The sequence below is a fragment of the Lynx rufus genome, unplaced genomic scaffold (genome assembly GCF_022079265.1).
Source record: "Lynx rufus isolate CCGP_SWC_20201006 ecotype Redwood Valley unplaced genomic scaffold, mLynRuf1.p SCAF_3, whole genome shotgun sequence".
Classification (NCBI taxonomy): domain Eukaryota; kingdom Metazoa; phylum Chordata; class Mammalia; order Carnivora; family Felidae; genus Lynx; species Lynx rufus.
The window spans coordinates 148,938,066-148,961,085 of NW_025814845.1; the positions used below are offsets into that span (position 1 = coordinate 148,938,066).

The 23,020-nt window shown below is 35.9% G+C and overlaps 1 protein-coding gene across 2 annotated transcripts in view; it reads right to left on the reverse strand.

Annotated features, from left to right (window-relative positions):
* GLRA3 (glycine receptor alpha 3) overlaps window positions 1-23,020 on the reverse strand; it is a 194,726-nt gene that overhangs the window by 75,372 nt on the left and 96,334 nt on the right. For both annotated transcript variants that reach the window (XM_047092000.1, XM_047092001.1), the window contains exon 4: window positions 1,179-1,402. In XM_047092000.1, the coding sequence (XP_046947956.1) occupies window positions 1,179-1,402 (224 nt within the window). The remainder of the gene's footprint in view (window positions 1-1,178; window positions 1,403-23,020) is intronic.

Sequence of the window (23,020 nt, forward strand, 5' to 3'; positions counted from 1 at the left end):
TCTGTTTATGTGAGCCAGAGTATAACAAACAAAAACTAGGAGCCTGATAGACATCATCTGTTTCATCTGAACTCATACTGAAAGACAAAAGATGCAACTCAGAATCATTTCCCCAAAATATTACAAGAATGTAAGCAATCTAGGGGTGCCTGGGTGGCTCGGTCAGTTAAGCATTTGATTTCGGCTCAGGTCATGATCTCATGGTTCATGGGTTCGAGCCCCACATCAGGCTGTGTGCTGACAGCTCAGCGCCTGGAGCCTGCTTCAGATTCTGTGTCTCCCTCTCTCTCTGCCTCTCCCCTGCTCGTACTCTATCTCTCAAAAATAAATAAACATTAAAAAAGTTTTAAAAATTTAAAAAATGAATGCAAGCAATCTGTAATGAATTGTCCATATCCAACAAGACTTGATATAAACAATGAAATGTCCATATATAAACTAAATAAAGAAAATAATTACGGAAGTTTTAAGATAATCATTTATTTTAGAATATTTTTCAGGTGTGACACAAATCACCACATATATCCTTTCAAGTTGTTATTTATTGAATTTACGCTTATTTGATATTTAATAGACAAAGTTGAATGAGCTCCAAAGTTCAGTAGTCAAGAAATTTTAATATTAGTGTTTAAGTTTTGGTAATAATTATTGTTATGCTTTGGTATTCGTTTTTAAAAGCGACATAGTTTTCTTAGAAATGCATAATAAATAAAATCTAAATAAGATCTTTTCTAAAGGATGAACAGAGAAGCCCAAGGATATTAAAACAAAAATACAAATACCTGACAGATAATTTATGGAAAATGAATCCCAAATGAGCAAATCCAAATATTCCTTCACTTATAAATATTTAAAGGAAGTATACATTCATAAAAATATAATCACAATGTATGAATCATCTACCATTCAATTTACCTTTAAACTACCCACCAATTTGGCTGATATTAAGAGGCTGTTAAAAATATAGATTTTTCAAGAATTATACAGTTCCTAGATCTGGAACTTGGGTCTATTATTGGTGATTAGACACATTTGGGAAATGGTATAATAGAGGAACTCAAGCAGAACAATGGTAGCCCTTACTCAAAAATCTCAAAACATTCATAAAAAGAAAAAAAAAGAAAGAAACAGTAACACTGCATTTCACTGAAATCAAGTATTTTAAATCTATGACTCACCTTATTGAGTAAAGAACATTTCCATTCTTGAAAATTCTTAACAATTTATTGTCTGTAGTAACTTCATGAAAGTTGGCACCTTTTTCATTGGCAAAGAACAAATCAGGTTTCCAAATGGAGTCCAACATGGAAGGGTCTAGGTCTAAAGAATCATCAGGGTATTCACTATATGCAAGGCGAGGATCATTCCACTTCTGTCGAAGGAAGATATTGACTCTGTAATCCTATGACAGAAGAAAGAAAGGGGGGAAAAAACCTGCTTTAAAACTTTAGAATCTTATGTGCTATTCTTTGGATGCCTCTGAATTTTAGCAAAAGCCACTGACCTCCTTGTGAGCTTTCATACCTCACAATCCTCACTCATTACCACTGACAAGAGTTGTTTAAGTTACAAGGCTTTGCCCATGTTTTAGTGATCTATATATCTCTAAAGAAAAGGCCACAGAGGAGTACACTTTTATCATGCCTATATTTTGCCATTCCATTCAAATTTAACTTGGTTTGTCAGAATAAAATGTTAGGTTGCTATTAGACACTTGAAGTAAAATATTTTCAGCATCACATTTATTTTCTAGAACCATTTCTTTTCGTAAATATCCAATAGCATCCAGAATGCATTTAGTGAAATTTTCTTGAAAGCTGTCTTCTAAAAATGACTATATATACTTTACAATGAAGACACATTTCCTCATGTTTAATATAACAGTGAGTTCCATGAAACAGGTGATTTGGGAAAAATAAAAGGTGATTTTGAAATAAGAAGAGAATAATAGAGGAATATTATTGCCGGTAATCCTTTAAGAAGATTTGGCTGAAGAGTTTTCCCAATTAGACTACTCATAGTTAAGTTTTAAAAGGGGAAGAGTCAGGGGCACCTGGGTGGTTCAGCGTCCCACTTTGGCTCAGGTCTTGATCTCATGGCTCCTCAGTTTGAGCCCTGTGTTGGGCTCTGTGCTGACAGCTCGGAGCCTGGAGCCTGCTTCAGATTTGTGTCTCCCTGTCTCTCTGTCCCTCCTTGGCTCATACTCTGTTTCTCTCTCTCTCTCTCTCTCTCTCTCTCTCAAAAATAAACATTAACAAAAAAGGTGGGGGGAAGAGTCAATGACTTCATCAAATTCTTGCTCACAATTTCTGGACTAATGTATAGAATGACAAAGATTGATAGCCAGTATATGGATATAAGCACCACCTATGACTTTTGAAATGAGCACATAAATTTTAGATTTTTGAAATGAGCAAATAAATTAAACATGTAGATTTCATTATAAGCAGGAGTAAAGTGAACATTTTAGGAAGGTTTTACTTCCATGGAATATAGCCAAGGCTGGAGATATTCAGAGAAACTCAACACCAGTTTTCATCTATTTTTTTATTCTTTGAATACCAAATTACCAGGTATCAGAATATGTAACCAAGCAATCACAAAGAATGTTTCCATAAAATCAGGTCTGGTAGATTGCTTTCTCTCGCAGGGAGGTGAAACTCAGAGTAGTGAATGTTACAAATCTATATGTTCCCCGGGCACCTGGGTGGCTCAGTTGGTCAGGTGACCAACTTCGGCTCAGGTCATGATCTCGGAGTTTGTGGGTTTGAGCCCTGCGTCGGGCTCTGTGCTGACATCTCAGAGCCTGGAGCGTGCTTCGGATTCTGTGTCTCCCTCTCTCTCTGCCCTTCCCCTGATCCTGCTCTGTCTTTGTCTCAAAAATAAAGAAGACATTAAAAAAATTTTTTTAAAATAAATCTATATGTTCCCTTGATCATTATTTGCACACCGAAACCCTTATCTTCTAACTGCAACTGAGGTTACATACCAGATAATATTTTTTTCTGCTTGCTAGGTACCCCATGTATCTTCCAAAGTGACAATGGAACAGAGTTCACTTTGGCTTTTTACCACAAAGTTCACGATAATGTGGAAATCTCACCAGCCACAGGATCTGCAGAACCTGTAAATGGGGATACGTGAACAAGCTTCTACCAGCCAAAGACAGGTCACCCTCTTTTCGCCTAGAATTCAGAATGCCAAGGAGCAGAGCTCCATGGTTGGCGGCCAGTTTTTGCATCGCTTTGCTGCTCTGAAGTCTGTGCTTCAGCCCTGACTACCACCAAAGGAATAATTTCCCTCTGTCTTAACCATAGGAGAAGATGAAAGCAACCCCAGTTATAATGATGCCTGCCAGGAAAAATAACCGACAGCTAAAGAATTTCCTTGGGACTGATTCTTACAATTATATGCATAATTGAGAATACGCTGCAAATGTTCCTCACTGTGAGGCTAAAATAAAAGTACTTTTTTTTTTTTAACGTTTTATTTATTTTTGAGACAGAGAGAGACAGAGTATGAATGGGGGAGGGTCAGAGAGAGAGGGAGACACAGAATCTGAAGCAGGCTCCAGGCTCTGAGCTGTCAGCACAGAGCCCGACGCAGGGCTTGAACTCACTAACCTTGAATCATGACCTGAGCCGAAGTCAGACGCTCAACCGACTGAGCCACCCAGGCGCCCCTAAAAGTACTTTTTAACCGCAGTGTATACAGTAAGATTTGGTTGACTCTCCTTATCCTATGCTATTGGTTTCGTGATAAGCTTTATAGACACAATCTCAGATCTTCCCGAAACACTTTTTGCTCTAAGACTGAGTTTAAAAAAGACATCAAGTATCCTTCAGTTTCTGTTTCTAAATCACACAGGGCAGAAACCACCTGCCACCTGTCACCAAGGCCAAATGTTATCTTACATCCATTGTGCTCTTTCTGTGAATAACCAGAAATATCTTTGTTTACTAACATATTTAAGTCTTTGTTTAGGACCGGGGTCTAATGAAAAACTCAAAAATGGCCATCTCTTGATGACCTAGAAACTAAGCTTTTAACAGTTCTCACAGTCTGCATTTTGACCTGCCTGCAAATGAACATTGTGCTAGGAAGCTTCCCCATTAAACAACCAAATTCAGCATTTTGAAAATAAATTTTTAAAGCTGATTCCTCATAGCCAATGTATCCCATTTACACTAGGCAACCATTTATATTATCCGTGAGTCTTGATCACTTGTGAAAATGTGCAAAGGGTAAATAAAATGACATAGTCAAATAATGCCACCTAAGAGAAGTCCTCGTAACTCAATTTGAAATAACTTGCCTATACTAAAAGAGCAAAAATAAAGAAATAAAGACACAGTTTTGCAAAATAGAGATAATGGATGTGTATGCAGCACATGCAGAAAAATTTAAAATAGACCCACTAAAGCCAGCTTCAAAGTGTGTAATAATTCTTTGGCTATACATAAAAGAAAGACTGTTTTATTAATGGAAGTTCCTCTGTTCACCTGGGCTATACTTCTATAATGGTGAAAATGTAGAAAGGTTATACGCAAGTAAAAAAAAAAAGGACAACGATAAAAATGAGATAATATATATTGAGAATGAAATAAATATTTGTATCTCACATTTCTAAAATCTAGATATGCACTGAATTCATTCATAAGTCATATAAGGCAACTGAATTGACTTTTATATGGAATCATCAAATTTTAGGACAAAGACATTTAATGATTCTTTTCCCTACAAACCCCTTTTGTAGTAAACCCTCCAGAAGCTAATTTTATTTTTTCATCATTTTTTCATGCTACATAATAAATGAGTGATTTGTAAATATACGCTATACTATAGTAATTTATTATTAATATTTTACAGTAACAGTGATGAAATACAGCCATTATTTCATAAATTAGAAGAAACACTAATTTTGACCTTTCAGAAGTCAAAATTTATTATTACTATTATTAGAATGGAATGATACACATTAATAACTTTAATTTTGTAAGAAAATATCTTGTTGACAAAGTTATATACCATGTTTCATTTTGAAAGCAAGTATCCATTCAAATGTACTTAACTTTCATGTGTATGTCACATAGTAAATACCAGGCCCAATATTTAAAATTCTTACACTGTAAGGCACAAAAAAATAATAATTCAATTAGGCGAATATTGTAACATTTTATATACTAGACCCAGAAGTAAATCTTCTTGGGATCAAATCTCAGCTCTCCCAGTGAACAGCTTTCTAATATTCCTGTGTCTTGTTTTTTTCCTCCATAAAATAGGGATGGTTACAACAGTACTTCCCCTGAGAGGGGTGCTTTGAACACTGGATTGATCCACACAAGTATTAGGACCACACTTATTAAATATTAGCTTTTAGATCCTCAAAATTAGAATTCATATTAAATAGGAATTTGGTTGTATTTTCGGTTTATAAATTAGTTTTTGAAATAATAGGCATTTGGGACAGATAATTGTAATGTTGAACCTGGTGACTAGTATCTTACGGAAAATTTACAAACTCTTATGATAAGCTTATCATTAACTTTTTGTATTTACTTTTGCATTTCAACATTTATGTATATTTGTATTTCCTGTCTGTATTCAATTGCCCCTCCACCCCCTGCCTCTATAATTTGTTTGTGTTATAAAGCCCCTTTCCATAATGTCAAATATAGCTGCTTACATTTCACTCTGTGCCTCATGTTATACTAGGTGCTTCATGGATTATTCCTACTATCCTCATCACAAATCTATGAGGTAGGTGTTATTATTTGCCTAGTTTTACAGATGTGGACTGTGAGACAAAGATAAGCTAACTAACTTCAACGTGATTACTGAGCTAACAGGTGGCGGAACTGTAATCCAGACCCATGCATCCTGGTTTCAGAGCTTTGAAGAATACATTGCCCGCATGATTTAGTGCCAGTCATGACTGCCTTGTATGCACACCAAATGTTTTGTAAATTAATGCAAAGATTCTGGGTTTCTGTGGTTTGTGTTTGCTTGTTTTGTAATAAATTTTGGGGGTTACAGACCAACATACTCACTGACAGGAAATCACAAGTCCTATACCTAAATGTTATCCAATTAAATCTAATAGGTGCCAGGTTGTCATTGCTCCATAATAGGTACCCTGGGGAAAGACCAAATTTAGTAAAAACCACAGCCCAGTGTATCACCGAAAATGACACAGAACACAATACTCATCTTTGGCTGCATAAGGGAGTATAGGATTGCTAGAAACTAACGAAAATGACCAGTTAGAAAAAAAATAGAGAAAAATAATCATCTAATGTTAATACAAGTTGTCAACTGCTTCTCTTCCCTCTGGTCTATGATTCAGTTAAGTTTTAAGTTCCCTAGTGTTTTCAGGTCATTTCCAATCCCACAGCCTTCCCCCACTTTCTCCTTTTTTCCCCTGCCTTCTTACTTATTTCTGCCCTCTACTCTCCTTTTTAATCTGTTTCTCTGTCTCTGTGTCTGTCTCCCTCTCTCCTCCTCCCTCCTCCCCACCTCACGCATGTATGTACACACATATTGCCTCTGTAGGAGTAGCCACCACATTTCTATACTGGTGATGTGTGCAAGTGGGTTTCAAATGTGTTGTTACAGAATAAAGGAAACCGATCTCAACGATGCTATCACTGTTGACATCTTGATGTGTTTGTTTCCTTTCTTTTCTTTATCCTACACATTTTCACATAGTTGAAATTATATTGCACATGTGTTTTTGCATCTTTCATTTTCACTTAATGAATTTTTTGCATTTTCTAATCATTCTTAATTGTCATTCCAATAGCTATACAGTGCATTTTTTTTTCAGTGTTTATTCAAATTCCAGTTGGTTAACATGCACTATAAGATTAGTTTCGGGTATAGAATCTAATGATTCAACACTTCATACAGCACCCAGTGCTCATCACAAGTGCATTCCTTAATCCCCATCACCTATTTAACCCCTCTCCCCACCCACTTCCTCTCTGGGAACCATCAGTTTGTTCTCTATAGTTAATTGGTTTGCCTCTCTCTTTTCTCCCCCTTTGCTCGTTTGTTTTGTTGATGCATTTTTTCTTATACAAATAATTTTTCATGTGATGGATTAGGGTCTAGCTCATATGGAATCATACAATTTGCAAACACCTTAAAGGTGTTGATTTACTTACTATAACTAAACATATTTTTGTGTCATGTCTCAAATTTTGACAAAAATTAGGAGTATAAAGTATTATTATTTTTAAGTTTATTTATTTTGAGAAGGAGAAAGCATTAGTCAGGGAGAATGAAGAAAGAAAGAGAGAGGGGGGAGAATCCCAAGGAGGTGCCATGTTGTCAGCACAGAGCCCGACAGAGGGCTTGAACCCATGAACCATGAGATCATGACCTGAGCCGAAGTTGGTCACCCAACCAACTGAGCCATCCAGGTGCCCTGAATATAAAGTATTCTTAAAAATGAATATGCTAGGAATATTTTCAGAAGATACTTCTTTAAAAATACTCTATTAAAATGTTATTATGAAAATACTCATTGCAAAATAGCACAAAAATAAATATTATCACCAAGTAGAGGATTTTTTAAAAACCACTTGGATGCTTTCCAATGATTGTAAACATTTTCATCTAAAATGATGATTTCGTGGAAACTATTACTGCCTTTCTTATTTAAATCTGATTTAATCAGAATGGTTTTACAAATTCAACATTTAGAATATTAATTAATCTTTTGAAAAGATACTTTTTCCAAGTTAAAGAATTCAGTTCCTATCGCTGTTTTTAAAATTGCTGATGATGTTGTTAATGCTATTATTTGAGAATGGTATTTAACCTCATTAAATTATTGGAAACTTATTTGAAAACTGCGATGCTTAACTTGATGTAAGTTTGCCACAGTACATCATTATTCAATGGCTTTCTGCAAAAGTAAAATGTGTATATTTAATGGCACATGCATATATTTGAGCACCTCTATGTTGAAAAGTTAAGATGGATCATTTATTTTTACTAAAAATTCAACAAAATTTATTCAAATTAAGTATTAAAGGGGTGTCTGGGTGGCTCAGTCATTGAATGTCGGACTCTTGATTTCAGTTCAGGTCATGAAATCACAGTTCATGAGTTCAAGCCCTGCATCAGGCTCTGCACTGACAGCGTGGATCCTGCTTGGGATTCTCTCTTTCTCCCTCTCTCTCTGCCCCTCTCTGCTCTTGTGCTTCCCCCTACTCCATAAATAAATAAATAAACATTAAAAAATATATTAACAGACCAATGTTATCCTCAAATTTATTTAGATTCATTCAACAAATGCTTATCACATATTGCCAACCTGTGATTCAGTTGAGTGCTGATGACACAATATTTACAGATGATCTCTGCTATCACTATGTTGCGCAAGATATATCGTAAACAATTAGCTTTCCACCTTATAAGTGCTCTGTTGGAAGCATTGCACAGCAAGCTATGGAAACACAAGGAATATGTAGCTAACAGGGACCAAGGTGGAAGGATCAGGGAAGATGTCCTTAGGAAAATCTAATTGGGCTTGATCTTCAAAGTGAAAAAAATTTAGGTAGGCAAACATAATAAAATGTATCTTGTATTTTGACACAAAATCCAGTAATCATTGTAATTTTGGATGATTAGCACAGGAAGCTGGCTGAATTTTAATATCATAATTTATTTTTTTCACTTGATATCTATTGAACACTTTCTACGTAGCAGGCAATTGCAGAGGATTATAAGGTGAATTATGCATAGTGCCTGTCATCTGGAGGTGAACAGTCTAAAGGAAAGAGAAAGGAAGACAATACGAATCAAAGCAGGGGATAAGGAAGAAATATATTATGAAAATAAGAGCTTTACTGACTTTTACCTGGTGTTATTTTATTTAAAAATTAAAATATAATAAAGAGTGTGAGAAAACAAGGCTTGATGTGTAAGAAATACAGGTATAGATACAGATACTGATGAAAAACATATTTATAAAGACTTGTGCTTCCAACATAATGGTAGATTGGACACATGGAAGGGCCCACCTATTGTAGATTATTTTCTGAATAAAGGAAATATATATATACTTTTTAAAAAGTTTACTGTCTTCAAGAAAATACCGAGATTCTTCAAAGACAAAAATGGTAACAAAAATAAGAGTTAGCTAAAGCCACAGTAAAAGCAGTGACGGTAAATAAATACAAAGGTCTAGATTGGGAAACTGAGTCATGTGCCACCACAAAATGGAAAACCCGAACCTGTGACTAAGAATTAACCCATTAGATCCTCAAGTATATCACAGATTATGTTCAGATAAATGTGTTTATAGCAACAGCAATAATTTACTACAGACATAAAAAGGAGACATGAGCAGGCATGAACTTTAATGGAAATAGCATATCAAAATATGGAATAAACATGTAACATATATTTAAGGAAATAAAAGGTAAATTCAGGACTAGAAGCCAATAATTACCAGGAATATTTGAAAAATCATAAAATAAAATAATTATAAAATAAAAATATAACTGTTGAAATTAAAGACTTGATGGATGTGTTAAAGCATATAAGAAACATCTGAATAAAGAATTTTGTAGCACAAACAAAAGAAACTAATGCACAGATACAGGGACGTCAAACATACCAATAAAGGTAAATAAAAAAAAGTCCATATGAAGACATTATATTAAAACTGTGTTTAAAAGAATCACCTTTCTATTGCCAAACAATATTCCCTTGTATGGAATAGCACATTTTATTAAAAAAAAATAATGTTTACTTATTGAGAGAGATAGAGAGAGAGAGAGAGAACAAGCAGGGGAGGGACAGAGACAGAGGGAGACACAGAATCTGAAGCAGGCTCTAGGCTCTGAGCTGTCAGCACAGAGCCCGACGACGTAGGGTTAGAACTCACCGACCGTGAGATCATGACCTGACCTGAGGTCAGACTCTCAACCAACTGAGCGACCCAGAAGTTCCAGCACATTTTATTTAAACATTCATCAAAATAAATGGAGTACTGATACATGCTGCAACATGGGAGAATCTTGCAAATATTATGCTAAAAAAGCCAGGCACAAAACCATGTATTGTAGGATTCCATGTATATAAAATGTTCACATTAGACAAATCTATGGAGACAGAAAGTAGAATAGTAGTTGGGGAGAGGTAAAAAGTGACTTCTAAAGTGTACTTGGTTTCTTTTGGGACAATAAATATTCAAAAATGGTTGTGGTGATGGTTGCACAACTGTGTGAATACACTAAAAATCATTTAATTATAGACTGACAAGGACGAATCATATGATACATGAATGATACATAAATAATCACCATTATTGGAAAATACTTAGACTGGTGGTGGACTTTGCATCAATAATGAAATCCAGAATATAGTGGGTTAACATACTCAAAATATTAAGAGAATATTATAGTTAATTTGATTAGTATACTCAGTAATAATCTTTCAAAATTGAAAGTGAAAAAATCATTAAAGAAAAAGTTTTCTCTTGAACATTTATAAAGTAGACTTTTAATTAATGCACTTCAGAAGGACAGAATTAAAAAAAAACACGTAGAATGCTGCTCTGAAATGCAAACAGAAATGAGGGACAAGAACTGGAAAACTTTGATATGAATTTGAGTACACTTCTTCTATATAAAAAATTGCTATGAATGGATAATTTATGCGGTTGAAATGAACTGAAATATTGAAAAAACAGTATCACAGGCTATGACTGATCACATAAGACACATAGAAATAAATCTTTAAAAACATGAAAGAGTTTTACCTAGAACACCTTCTAATTTCTTGAAAACGTAAGTAAATAAATGGGAGGAAACTCCATGATTCTACAAAGAAAGAGGAAATGTTACAAAGGTAACAATTATTTACTAACTAGCTGCTAGATTCAGTGTAATTTTTGTCAAAACAAAACAATGTTTTGAGACAATTGATTAGCTAATTACATAATTTGTATAGAATACTACCAAAGGTCCAGGATAGTCAAGGCAGTCTTAGAGAAGAAGAAAAGAGTAGAAAGACTTACTACAGGACCTATTTAAGATGAGTGTAAAACTTTAAAACATTATGGTTGGTTCAAAGACAAAGTGATCAACGGGACAAAATGAGGAGTCTAAAAACAACCGTTCATGTGGTATACAAAGGAAGTAGAGCTGCAGATTACTGGTGGCTGCATGGACTACTTACTAAATGGTTTTGTGTATGACAAGAAGGTTAAATTTTATCCCAACAATAAGGCTCAATAGAGCAAGTTTGGATGAATTAAAAGTTCAAATAAGATGGGTTAAAAAAAAAACCAGAAAACACCGTAGAGTAGTCTAGCCTTGAGGTAGGGTCGATTTTTTAAGAAGCACAATAGTACTGATCATAAAATAAAGATTAATAAATTCCATGATGTCAAAAGTAAGAAATTCTTTTTGTAAGATTTTTTTAGGTTTATTTATTTTTGAAAGAGAGAAGGGGAGGGAGAGAGAGAATCCCAAACAGGCTCCACACTGTCAGCACAGAGCCCAACCCAGGGCTTGAATTCACAAACTGTGAGATCATGACCGAGACTGAAATCAAGAGTTGGATGCTCAACCAACTGAGCCACCCGGGATCCCCTCCAAATTAAGAAATTCTTTTCATTAAAAGCCCACTTAAGAATAATGAAAAGCCAAACCACCCTGGAAGAAGGTATTTGTCACACAGGTATAACTGACAATTGGCTATTGTCAAACTATAAAATATCTCATACTAATCGTTGAGAAAAAGACAAAGAATTGAGTAGAAAAATGATCAAAGGTAGACACATTTCACTGGGCAAAGATCACAAATGTCCAAGAAATATGTGAAAAGTTGCTCAAACTCATTTGTAAGCAAAGCGATGCAAAATGAAGACATTAAGTTTGATGATATCAGAATTTGGCAAACATATAGAGCAAAATAATCCTATATACACTACTGTTGAAAGTAGAAAAAGATGGAAAAAATTGACATTGTACTGTAAATTAAATATGAATACTCAAGATACCAATATTTTAGTTCTAAGTATAGATCCTAAACTCCTGCACATGTACATGAGGAGACATAACACAAAATATTTATACTAGTCTGTTAGCTATAGTAAAAAAAAACAAACCACAAACAAAACTGGGAACTAATCCAAATATGCATTGTCAAGAAAATGGATAATAAACTACAATACATCAACAAAATTAGATATTACATAACAGTGAAATGAGTTGATGCTACTCTCTGCAATAAAGAGGATGAATCTTAGCAATGTTAAATTTTAGTGAAAACAAAGGAAATGTCAAAATATGTTATGGCCCTATTTTTGTAAAATTCAAAACCAGGCAATCCCTCTCTCTTTATCTAGCTATCTATCTATCTATCTATCTAATCTATCTATCATCTATCTATCTATCATCTGTCTATCTTCTACCTATTTCACTATCATCAAAATTGTGAAAGCAACAAAGGGAATTACAACACAAAATCCATGATAGTGGTTACCTGGGGAGATATTAAGGGAATGGGTTTGGGGTGGACTATACAGGTATGTTTAATATTGGTCATGCTTTAGTTCTGAAGTTAGGTGGTAGTTTCAATAGTTTTTGCTCTATTACATTATACCTTGTCACTTACATATATTATTCATGTAGTTATATACCAAAATATTGATATCTGAATATGAAATGAATCATTGGAAATGCTCATTGGAACTGTCTATTCATTTATAGGAAATACACTACACTTTGCAGTGTTTTGCCATTGATATACTTTTTGTAAAATATTTTATAATTTTTCCCACATAGTATTAGCATCTTTTTATTGCACATCTTTTTTTTTAATTTTTTTTCAACGTTTATTTATTTTTGGGACAGAGAGAGACAGAGCATGAACGGGGGAGGGGCAGAGAGAGAGGGAGACACAGAATCGGAAACAGGCTCCAGGCTCTGAGCCATCAGCCCAGAGCCTGACGCGGGGCTCGAACTCACGGAGCGCGAGATCGTGACCTGGCTGAAGTCGGACGCTTAACCGACTGGGCCACCCAGGCGCCCCTTTATTGCACATCTTATATGATGTTGTGGTGGGTGGGGTGATGGCCCAAAGATGTGTACATCATAATCCCCAGAATCTGTGAATGCGCACTCTCATTTAGTGCAAGAGATTTTGCAGATGTGATTAAGAACCTAGAAATGGGATTATCCAGATGGGCCCAATGTAACTACAAGGATCCTTATAAGTGAAATAGAGGCAGAGTCAGTATCAGAGTGATGTGATGTGGGATTGAGTTGGGTTACAATAAAGGAAGGAGGCCATGAGCCAAAGAGGAAGAGAAGCCTCTAGAAATGTAGAAAGAAAGGGAATGGGTTCACTCCCAGAGTTCGTCAAAGAAATCTGCAGGCACCTTGATTTTTGCTCTGTAAAACCCATTTTTGACTTCTGAGCTCCAGAACTGTAGGAGAATGCTTTTGTGTCGCTAATCCACTAATTTGGTAACATTTTGTTACCGCAGCAATTAAACAAACAAATCCTGATACATATATGTCTATTAATTGATTTGCATGCATTATCATTCTCATGCTTCAAAGAAGTTTCTAGAACAATAGAATATTTTGTCAATCATTTGAGCGATAGAACATTTAAGGCAAAAATCACTGAATTCATATGCAAATGGAAAAATAACTCAGAATTCTTCCTGTTTTTAGGAGTCCTCATGAGACACCCTGGTTAATTTCAAAATGATCAGAAAATAATTTTCCTTTCTCAAAGAAATAAGGACAAAGCACACACTCCCTAACAAATGTCTTGCTGGTTTCATTTTATAAGATTTTCTAACTCTGCAGTACTGTACAACGAAGGTTTCCATGCATCACAAAGTGCAGAACACTAATACTCAATGGTAGAATAATTGCTACTAATGTCATCTCCATAATATTCCCCATGTTGCTGGTACCATCTGCTCTATAAACCCCACCACAGGGAGGGTGGTCATTTGGGGCCACTGATTCTGAAATAATGGCCCACTGGGAAAGTGCCTTTCCATTGTCAGTTACTAAACCAGGAGGGAGAAAAAAAACATTTTGTAAGAACTATTTAGAGTCTCAGAAAGGTTATTTAAAATCTCCCCTTGACTTCTTCATTATCCATATGCTTAATTATCCTCTAGAAAAGGGTAGAGTTGTTTTAGAATTATGAAAACATGTTTTTAGCAAACCTAATTATGTACCGATTCTGGAAACATAAAGTTAAGAATTTCCGAGAATTAAAGTAGACTCTCAAAAAATATGTAGACAATACAAACAAAATCAATCCCTATTTTTTTTCAGAATTTGAGAGGTTTTCTCTTACCATTGTAAGAGCAGGGGAGGAGCATAGAGAGGGAGAGAGAGTATTTAAAGGAAATGTTAGTTATTAGAATTTAACAGGATTGGTCAGAATATGTGTGTTGAGTCGATTCAATAACACCGTTTCATTCAGTAAACTCTGATTTGTCTTAGTCTGTCCAAGCTGCTATAACAAAATATGATAGCTTGAGTGGCTTATACACAACAATAATTTATTTTTCACAGTTCTGGGGGCCAGAAGTCCAAAATCAGGATGCCAGGTTGTAGACTTCTCATTGTATCTTCACATGGTGAGGCTGGGAGTCTGCAGGATCTCTGTATAAAATCACTAATCCCATTCATGAGGGTTCCTCATGACCTACACATCTCTCCTAGTCCTACCCACTACCTTTGGCAGGGTTAGGATTTCAATATATGAATTTCGGGGAGGACACAAACATTCAGACAATAGCAAGATTAAAAAAATAAACCACTGGCAAAAACAATAAAGAGCTATATTCTACTGCTCAGTGTGTAAATTTCCGGGGAGGTAAATTTAGTCCATGGGAACGTTCTTGCAGAAGATTTTTTCCAATTAATATAGTTCATTCAGTTTGGGCATGTCTGGCTTTAGAGGTGAAGATCTGGACAGAGTCAATACTTCCAGTGGCTGCTTCCTTTCAATGAAAACTAGTCATTTATGTTCTTCTTTGGTTGTAATGTAGCAAATTCTTCTATGTCTTAATGTGTTCATTGCAGTGCTCCATGAGATCCAGTTTAACTAGAGACTTCCTTCTGCTTCCAGTGCTCACTTCCATTCCTACTGAATTCCCCTTTGCCTGCAGATTGTATGCACAGGCATTCCATCTCAACCTTCTCACAGCCAGCTAGAATGCATTCTCTGCTAAAGCAATCTGTGCCAACAACCACCCCCCCCAAAAAAAAAACCCAAACTGGCACAATCTTCCTGTCTCATGTTTCTGCCCAAATCAGTGTCTAAACTTCAGTTAACTCCATTTGGTATTATACCAAATAGGAAGAGGAAGTTTATATGTTTTTCCAGGTTTAGGCAACAAAGACACGGAAATTCTATCACTACTACTGTCATTCATGACCCAAAATTTGTATCAAAATTTATACCCAAAACAGAATGTGCTTATCTGTTTGCTTTTATTTCTACCTAATGTTAGCCTCATAATTTGTGTGTTCAAATGAACGTAACCGTTTACACATAGCACTTACTACTTTGCAATTTGCATATTTAATGACATGTGGGCAGCGATTTGCTTATTATTATTTATTTTTGGAACTTCCATTAAATAACTGTTGTTCCACTACTGGAACATATGACTTGGATCATAAAAAGATAAATGTCTTTTGGAAAATCAACTATCGTTTGGTCTTCAGAGCATCCTCTCTCTCAGTCAACAATATAAAAGCTCTTCAAATCAAACAGGAAATTCTAAGAACTCACTAACAGGAAGAAAACTTCTCTGAGAATAGTTGAGACATACTCCACACTAAAGGGTGGATAAATAGTGAAATAAAATACTTTATTTGAAGATCTTTTAACTAATATGTTTCCGTAAATGTTCTATGCAAACTGTGTTATGTTTTATTATACGTGTTTTTTTTTCTTTAATTTAAATTGTGGTCAGGGGCACCTGGGTGGCTCCTCCTCTTGGCTCAGGTCATAATCTTATGGTTCATGCCATCGAGCCCTGCATTGGGCTCTGCGCTGACAGTGCGGAGCCTGCTTGGGACTCTCTCTCTCCCTCTCTATGCTCCTCCCCTGCTCACTTATGCTCTCTCTCTCTCTCAAAATAAACATTAAAAAAATAAAATCCTTATTAAAATAAATAAATTGTTATCAAATGCATACATATAATACTTACCATCAGACACATTTAGTACATTCATAATATTGTGTAACCATCAACACTATCTAGTTTCCAGGTCCCTGTGCCTATTAAGCAGTCATTTACGTGTTTCCAGTTTAAATATATTTAGATTTTTAGTTATACACTTATATATTTTTCAAGTTTAATCTATTATTTTGGGATCATGCCCCCACTTCCTTTCACATTTTAATGAACTCTTAGTACTTAGCAATATTAATTTTGGGACAAGACATGATTTAATAAAACAAAAACTAAAATGAAACAAAAAATAGGTATTATTGGCAAAGGATTATTGTTTTCGCGTGTTCATTTTTGCATTTGTCCTTAGTCAGAAAATTGGTCATGTAAATCAATTATTTCAATAAATACTTTCAGTATTTTCAAATTGTTCTAACATTGAGGCTTGTTATCACAATTTTACATTTTAATTGATATTTAAACATTCAACGCTTTTTCTGAAAAACCCCTAAGTCTTCTGTGAATCTTTGAATTCATGAGGGCTTATGTTGTATATGATTTTCTATGAAATGACAGAGGAAAAATATTAAAAGGAGCTAATTTTAGAAAAGATTTAGTGAGTTATATATGTTCAAAATGAACTTAGATTTTCTTTGGAATGATTTCCTTCTGAGCAATCCAGATAATTCTTACCTAGCTATTTGTCGATTTGAGGAGAGGCCAAAAGCTGTGTGGAGGCTATTAACTGCACTTTAGAGCTATAGAAGAATTAACTTCTTTTAGAAACAATTATTAAATATTGCGGTGAAGTGGCCTCTACCCCTCTGGCCAACATACTGCTCTTTAAGTTTTAGTAATCACCTTTAGCCCGCGGGATTGATTGACCAACATTTCTTCTTATATCTGTACATCCTGCATTATTTCCTAGAAAGAACAGAGCACTTCTGCACATCAGAAAACAGGAACCAGACCCCCTTAGACAATTCCCTTGCACAATATCCCAGCACGGAGATAAAACCTGTACAAGCCATCAATGGAGTCTGCACGTAATCAAGAAATGCTTGGGGACCACTGCACTCCTTTTACTGATTAACTGCCTTAATCTCCTTTAGAAACCCCTGGGCTAGGCAGAAGCCTCAAAGTTAGCCTCTGGACAAGAGTCTGCCTTCTCCCTGGGTGGCCAGCCTCCTGAAAGAAACTCTTACTCCTTCCCAGTCAAAACTGATCTCTTGAATATTGGCTTTTGAGCAATGGGCAGCCAAAGATGGGTTTCAGTAATAAATTTTGGCAAGCCAGCCAGGGGCCAATGCCGGTCACTGTGGCACTCAGTTTCCCCAGGAATCTCAAGGCAGCCCAGGCTAATAACTTAGATGGCTGACAGGACGTTAGCCGCTTAGGTGCTCGTTGGTCTCAGGGAAGGAGTCTGAGAGATCTGTCCCTGCAGGGATCTGTCTCAGGGCAACTGCTTCCTATTCTCCACCAAAGCTAGCTGCCAATTTCGCCTTTTGGTTGGAGTGGAAAGGAAAGGCGCATCTGGGGCAACTGACCAGCCTGGGGACTGAATAAGTCCTTCAGAGTATACACTGACACAGGTATCTTTTACTTGTGAAGCAATTGTGTGTGTTTTTGTTTTGCCCTCCATGCTTTTCCCATGAGGAAGGTGTGGCTTTCAGGAAAAACTAAAAGGGAATTGAATAACGGTCACTGAATTTGGAATTTGGAACACCTCTGTTTCAGCATGTTTGTGTGTGTGGAGGGGGGTGTTGCATTGTGTTAAATTTGTGTGGAATAGTAGGATCCATCTCTATGCCACCAAGTAGCCCACTGGGCTGAATCTTGACTAAGTGGAAGGAGTGTCACCAGGACCGTATGGCTAAGAAAAAGATAGTTTTATTGTAACACCACCTTGCTATGTAGGTTAAGCTCAGAGGAAAGATGACCACAAAATGGCTGTCTTGGATTTCTTCCTACCATTGGGTTGTCTCCAAATAGAGGGTGTTGGTTTGGCTCTCTCAGCTTGTCTAGGGAACCATTTAGTTTAGTCAGTGGACTCTGACTTTGGGGAGGATCCAGAAACTAGGAGACTATTTGGTTCAGTCCATAAAGTCCCCCAACTTTGGGGGGGGGGTGAATGCCAACAGAGGTGCTACTCAGTCACGGTGTTGTTTCTTCTGTGTTCTTTCTGAACTTTTGCCCAGGAAGATGGGAAATACACTAAAGAACATCTATTAGGATATATTTTCAATAAATGGTGCAGAGGACTGGAAAACAATCAGAAAACAAAACAAAACACAAAATGTGTCGTGCAGGAGGGACAGGCAGGGGACACAGAGCTGGTGGCACCCTTGCACCTGTTTTTGCTTCATCTTCCTGTTTCTGCATGACTGCCGTCTTGGCTGGCATACCTTCCTAAGTATCTCGGGCACCATTGACTCCTGATCGCCCTACCCTCTCTGTCAAGGAGTGAAAAGCGCCTCATGCTGTGAGACTGCCTTCTTAAGAAGTTCAAATGGAAGCACCTCTCAAATGAACATGAAGGGGTCCAGCAGCTCTCTTGGACTTTAACCATCCACTTTAGATTTCCCATGAAGAGCCCCGGGTAAAAAGTTGACGATGGGAAACAAACTGATTGTTAGTGGACATTGGTGCGAAGTATTTGGTATTGAAGCTAGTTTAAGTGTGTTGGTTTAATTAAAATAGACATGTTTTAGAGTTATCTACATTAAATATTATCTCAGCAGTTGGAGGTTGTGCAAAGGTGTTGTCCGAAGGGGTCTGTTTCCTGTTTTGTGATGTGCACAAGTGCTCTTTTCTTTCTAGGACAGAATGCATGATCTACAGATATACAAAGAAAGAAATGTTAGTTAATCAATCACGGGGCTGAGGATGACTGCTAAGGCTTAAAGACCACCAGATTGGCCAGAAGGGGCAGAGGTTGTTTCAATAACCCACTGTCAAGTTCATCATTCCCTATCTATGGGATTAGGGACAAAGATCCATCTTCTGTAGCTACTTCATGCTGATCAGGGATGATGAATAGATTTTGGAGTGGGAGATTTTACAGAGTAGGAGAATCTGGTTTCCGGCACAAAAGTTTTTTTTTTAATTTTTTTTATGTTTATTAATTTTTTGAAAGACAGAGAGAGACAGAGCACAAGCAGCGGTGGGGCAGAAAGAGAGGGGGACACAGAATCTGAAGCAGGCTCCAGGCTCTGAGCTGTCAGCACAGAGCCTGACGCGAGGCTCAAACTCACGAACTGCGAGATCATGACCTGAGCCAAAGTCAGACACTCAACTGACTGAGCCACCCAGGCGCCCCACTGGCACAAAAATTTTAATCATCTTCCTCCATTTATTCGGTCCCATGTTACTAATTCTTGTACGTTTAAAGGAAGCTTTTCCATTATTTCTGGAAATTCTTACCCAGGTTTGTTTTTATGATCTTAAAGATAAGAAATCTGTATTGGTCAAAAGACCTTTTCATAAATCTTGTTGACGATATAACACATTTTGCAAGGGCATCAGAACAATAACTATAAATGACAAATCATCAAAAATGGACATGGCTAAAGATCTGATGAGAGTTCATTGCAGTGTAGTTGACAAGGAAACCTGGTTAGTTCTGTGACACCCAACATTTCAATGATTAGAGTGTCAAGAGATGATCCTATACCAGGACTGCTAAAACTTCAGAAATGTATATATTTTCTAGAACAGATAGAGCATTTACCCATGCAATACCAGCTAAGAAGGTTTATCATCATTTGTTTGACAATGTTTCCCAAGTAACTGGACATACCAAATAAATAAGCTTCATTCGTCAAAAAGACTTCACTTAGAATTCCAATCTTGGACGCTTGTTAAAAACATCAGAAAGTTTTAAAGTGCATGTTGAACTAGGATTACAGATCATTACAGAACTTAATATTTAATTATGTGTATAATCAAGGTAGTAATAAGAGATTCCACATAAGGTTAGACTATTGTTAGCAAAACTTAGCTCCTGTAATATTGAGAAGTTTTAGTTCTCTTATGTGATCAAAGACCTAATAAAGACAAAACATACAAACTTTGGTTCTGTGGGCCAAGAACAGCCAACTTTGTTTACAATTTCTTATCAAGTGAAAGCCAACAACCCAAGAAAACTTTGTCTTTTTAATAAAGAGCAAAGCAGAAATTCAATTTTATACCACTGTAGTTTTATAATCCATTCGTTTCGATCTGAATCAGTCCTGACCACACACAAAATTATTTTCCAAAGCTTCCAAAGCTTCTCAAACCTTCTCCAACTTTCTTTTTCATTCAGAGTTTGTCCTAAAACTTTCCTCTCCAAATATCAGTCTCATTGTAGGACAAAATTACTTTCTTTCGCCTCAATAACCATGTATTCTCTTTTCTTATGCCTTTCTTACACATCTCCTACTTTCCTACATACAGAGTCGCTTCCCTTATCATTTCCATCAGGTTCAATTATATTTAGCAGAATTTTAACTCTTAGAAACCTTAGTCTACAGTAAAAATTATGTAGTAAACAACTGTGAACTGTTACACCAGAATTCCTTATATTGGAGGTTCATGAATACATTTCATGATTTCTAGAAACACGAGCTTTTCCACACTACAATCTTTTAATAAAAGATAAAGCATGTTTACCCAAACACCTGAGTATCCTCTATTTCTCTAAAATAAGAAGCCAATGTGGACAAACTGATTTTCAGTAATTAATGCTCTAGTATTCTATCCCATTTGGAAAAGACCTAGCTATCCAAGAATTCAAGCCAATTTATCACTTAGCAAAACTAAAATTCTAGGTTATCAATGATTTTGAAAGCTATCTTAACATTTTGTATGGTAAATGTTTCTCCATTGCCTCACTTTCAATCTGCTGGTGTCTTTCACTCTAAAATGTGTGTATTGTAGTGTTGTAGGCAGCATATACACGTTTCTTGCTTTTGTTTTGTTTTTTTTTTGTTTGTTTGTTTTTGTTTTTGTTTTTATCCATTATGATACCCTATGTCTTTTGACTGGAGTGTTTAGTCTATTTTCATTCAGAATGATTATTGATAGGTATGTATTTAGTGCAATTTTATTACTTGTTTTGTCATTATTTACTGTTCCCTTTCTTGTCTTTGTCAATTTGGTCTTTCCTTTCCACTCAAAGAGTCCCCTTTAATATTTCTTTCAGGGCTGGTTTAGTGGTCTTGATCTCCTTTAGTTTTTGTTTGTCTGGCAAACTATCTCTCCTTCTATTCTGAATCATGGCCTTGCTGGATAGAGTATTCTTGGCTAAGGACTCTTCCCATTCTTTGAATATATCATGCCACTCTATTCTGGCTTATCAGTTTCTGTTGAGAAATCTGCAGCTAGCCTTACGGGTCTTCCCTTGTAAGTTAAGGATTTCTTTTGCTGCTTTTAAGGCTTTTGTGTTTATTGCTGTATTTTGCAAATTTAATTACAGTATGTCTTGGTGCTGGGAAGCTTTTGTTGATTTTGATGGGAGTTCCCTGTGCCTCCTGCCTATGGATGCTTGTTTCCTTCCCCATATTAGGTAAGTTTTCTGTCATGATTTCCTCAAATAAATTTTCTGCCATTTTCTTTTTTCCTCTTTGATGCTTATAATACAAATGTCATTATGTTTAATGGAGTTACTGAGTTCCCTAAATCTATTCTGATGTTCCATAATTCTTTCTCTTTTTTTTTCAGCTCCATTATTTTCCATCATTTTGTCTTCTGTATCCCTCATTCATTTCTCTGATTCTTTCAGCTTCGTTCATTGCATGAAACCTGTTTCTAATCTCAGTTATTATGTTTTTCATTACTTTCATTTTCATTACTTTCATTTTCATTCTTTTTTAACTCTTATCTCTGTTGTAAGTGTCATCATAATAAAGGGGACAATCTAACAAGAAGATCTAACAATTGTAGATATTTATGTACCCAGCATGAAAGCATCCAAATATATAAAACAATTAATAACAAACCCAAAGGAACTAATTGACAATAATATAATAATAGTAGGAGACTGCAACATCCCTCTTACATCAATGGACAGATCATCTAAACAAAAAATCAACAAGGAAACAATGGCTTTGAATTATATCCTGAACCAGATGGACTTAACAGATATATTCAGAACATTGCATCGTAAGGCAGCAGAATACACATTCTTTTCAAGTGCACATGGGACATTTTCCAGAATATAGATCATATACTAGGTTACAAATCAGGCCTCAACAAGTAAAAACTGCATTTTCAATGCATATTTTTTTTATCACAGTGCTGTGAAACTTGAAGTCAACCACAAGAAGAAAATTGGAAAGACCACAAATACATGAAGGTTAAACAACATATTACTATGTACAATAACAAATTATGTAAAGAGGCCAAATGTCCATTGACTGATGAATGGATAAATAGATGTGGTATATACAAGGGATATTACTTAGCCACAAAAAGAGCATGGAATCTTGCCATTTGAAATGATGTGGATGGAGATAGAGAGTATTATGTTAAGTGAAATAGGTCAGTCAGAGAAAGACAAATACCATATGAGCTCACTTATTTGTAGAATTTAAGAAACAAAACAAACATTATAGGGGGAAAAAAGAGAGAGGCAAACCAAGAAAGACTCTTAATTATACAGAACAAACTTATGGTTACCATAGAGGAAGTGAGTGGGGGAATGGGTTAAATAGATGATGGGGATTAAAAAGTACCCTTGTGATGAGCACCAGGTGTTGGATGGAAGTCTTCAATCACTGAATTGTACCCTTGAAACTAATATCACACTACGTGTTCGCTAACTGGAATTTAAATACAAATTAATAAAAAGAAATA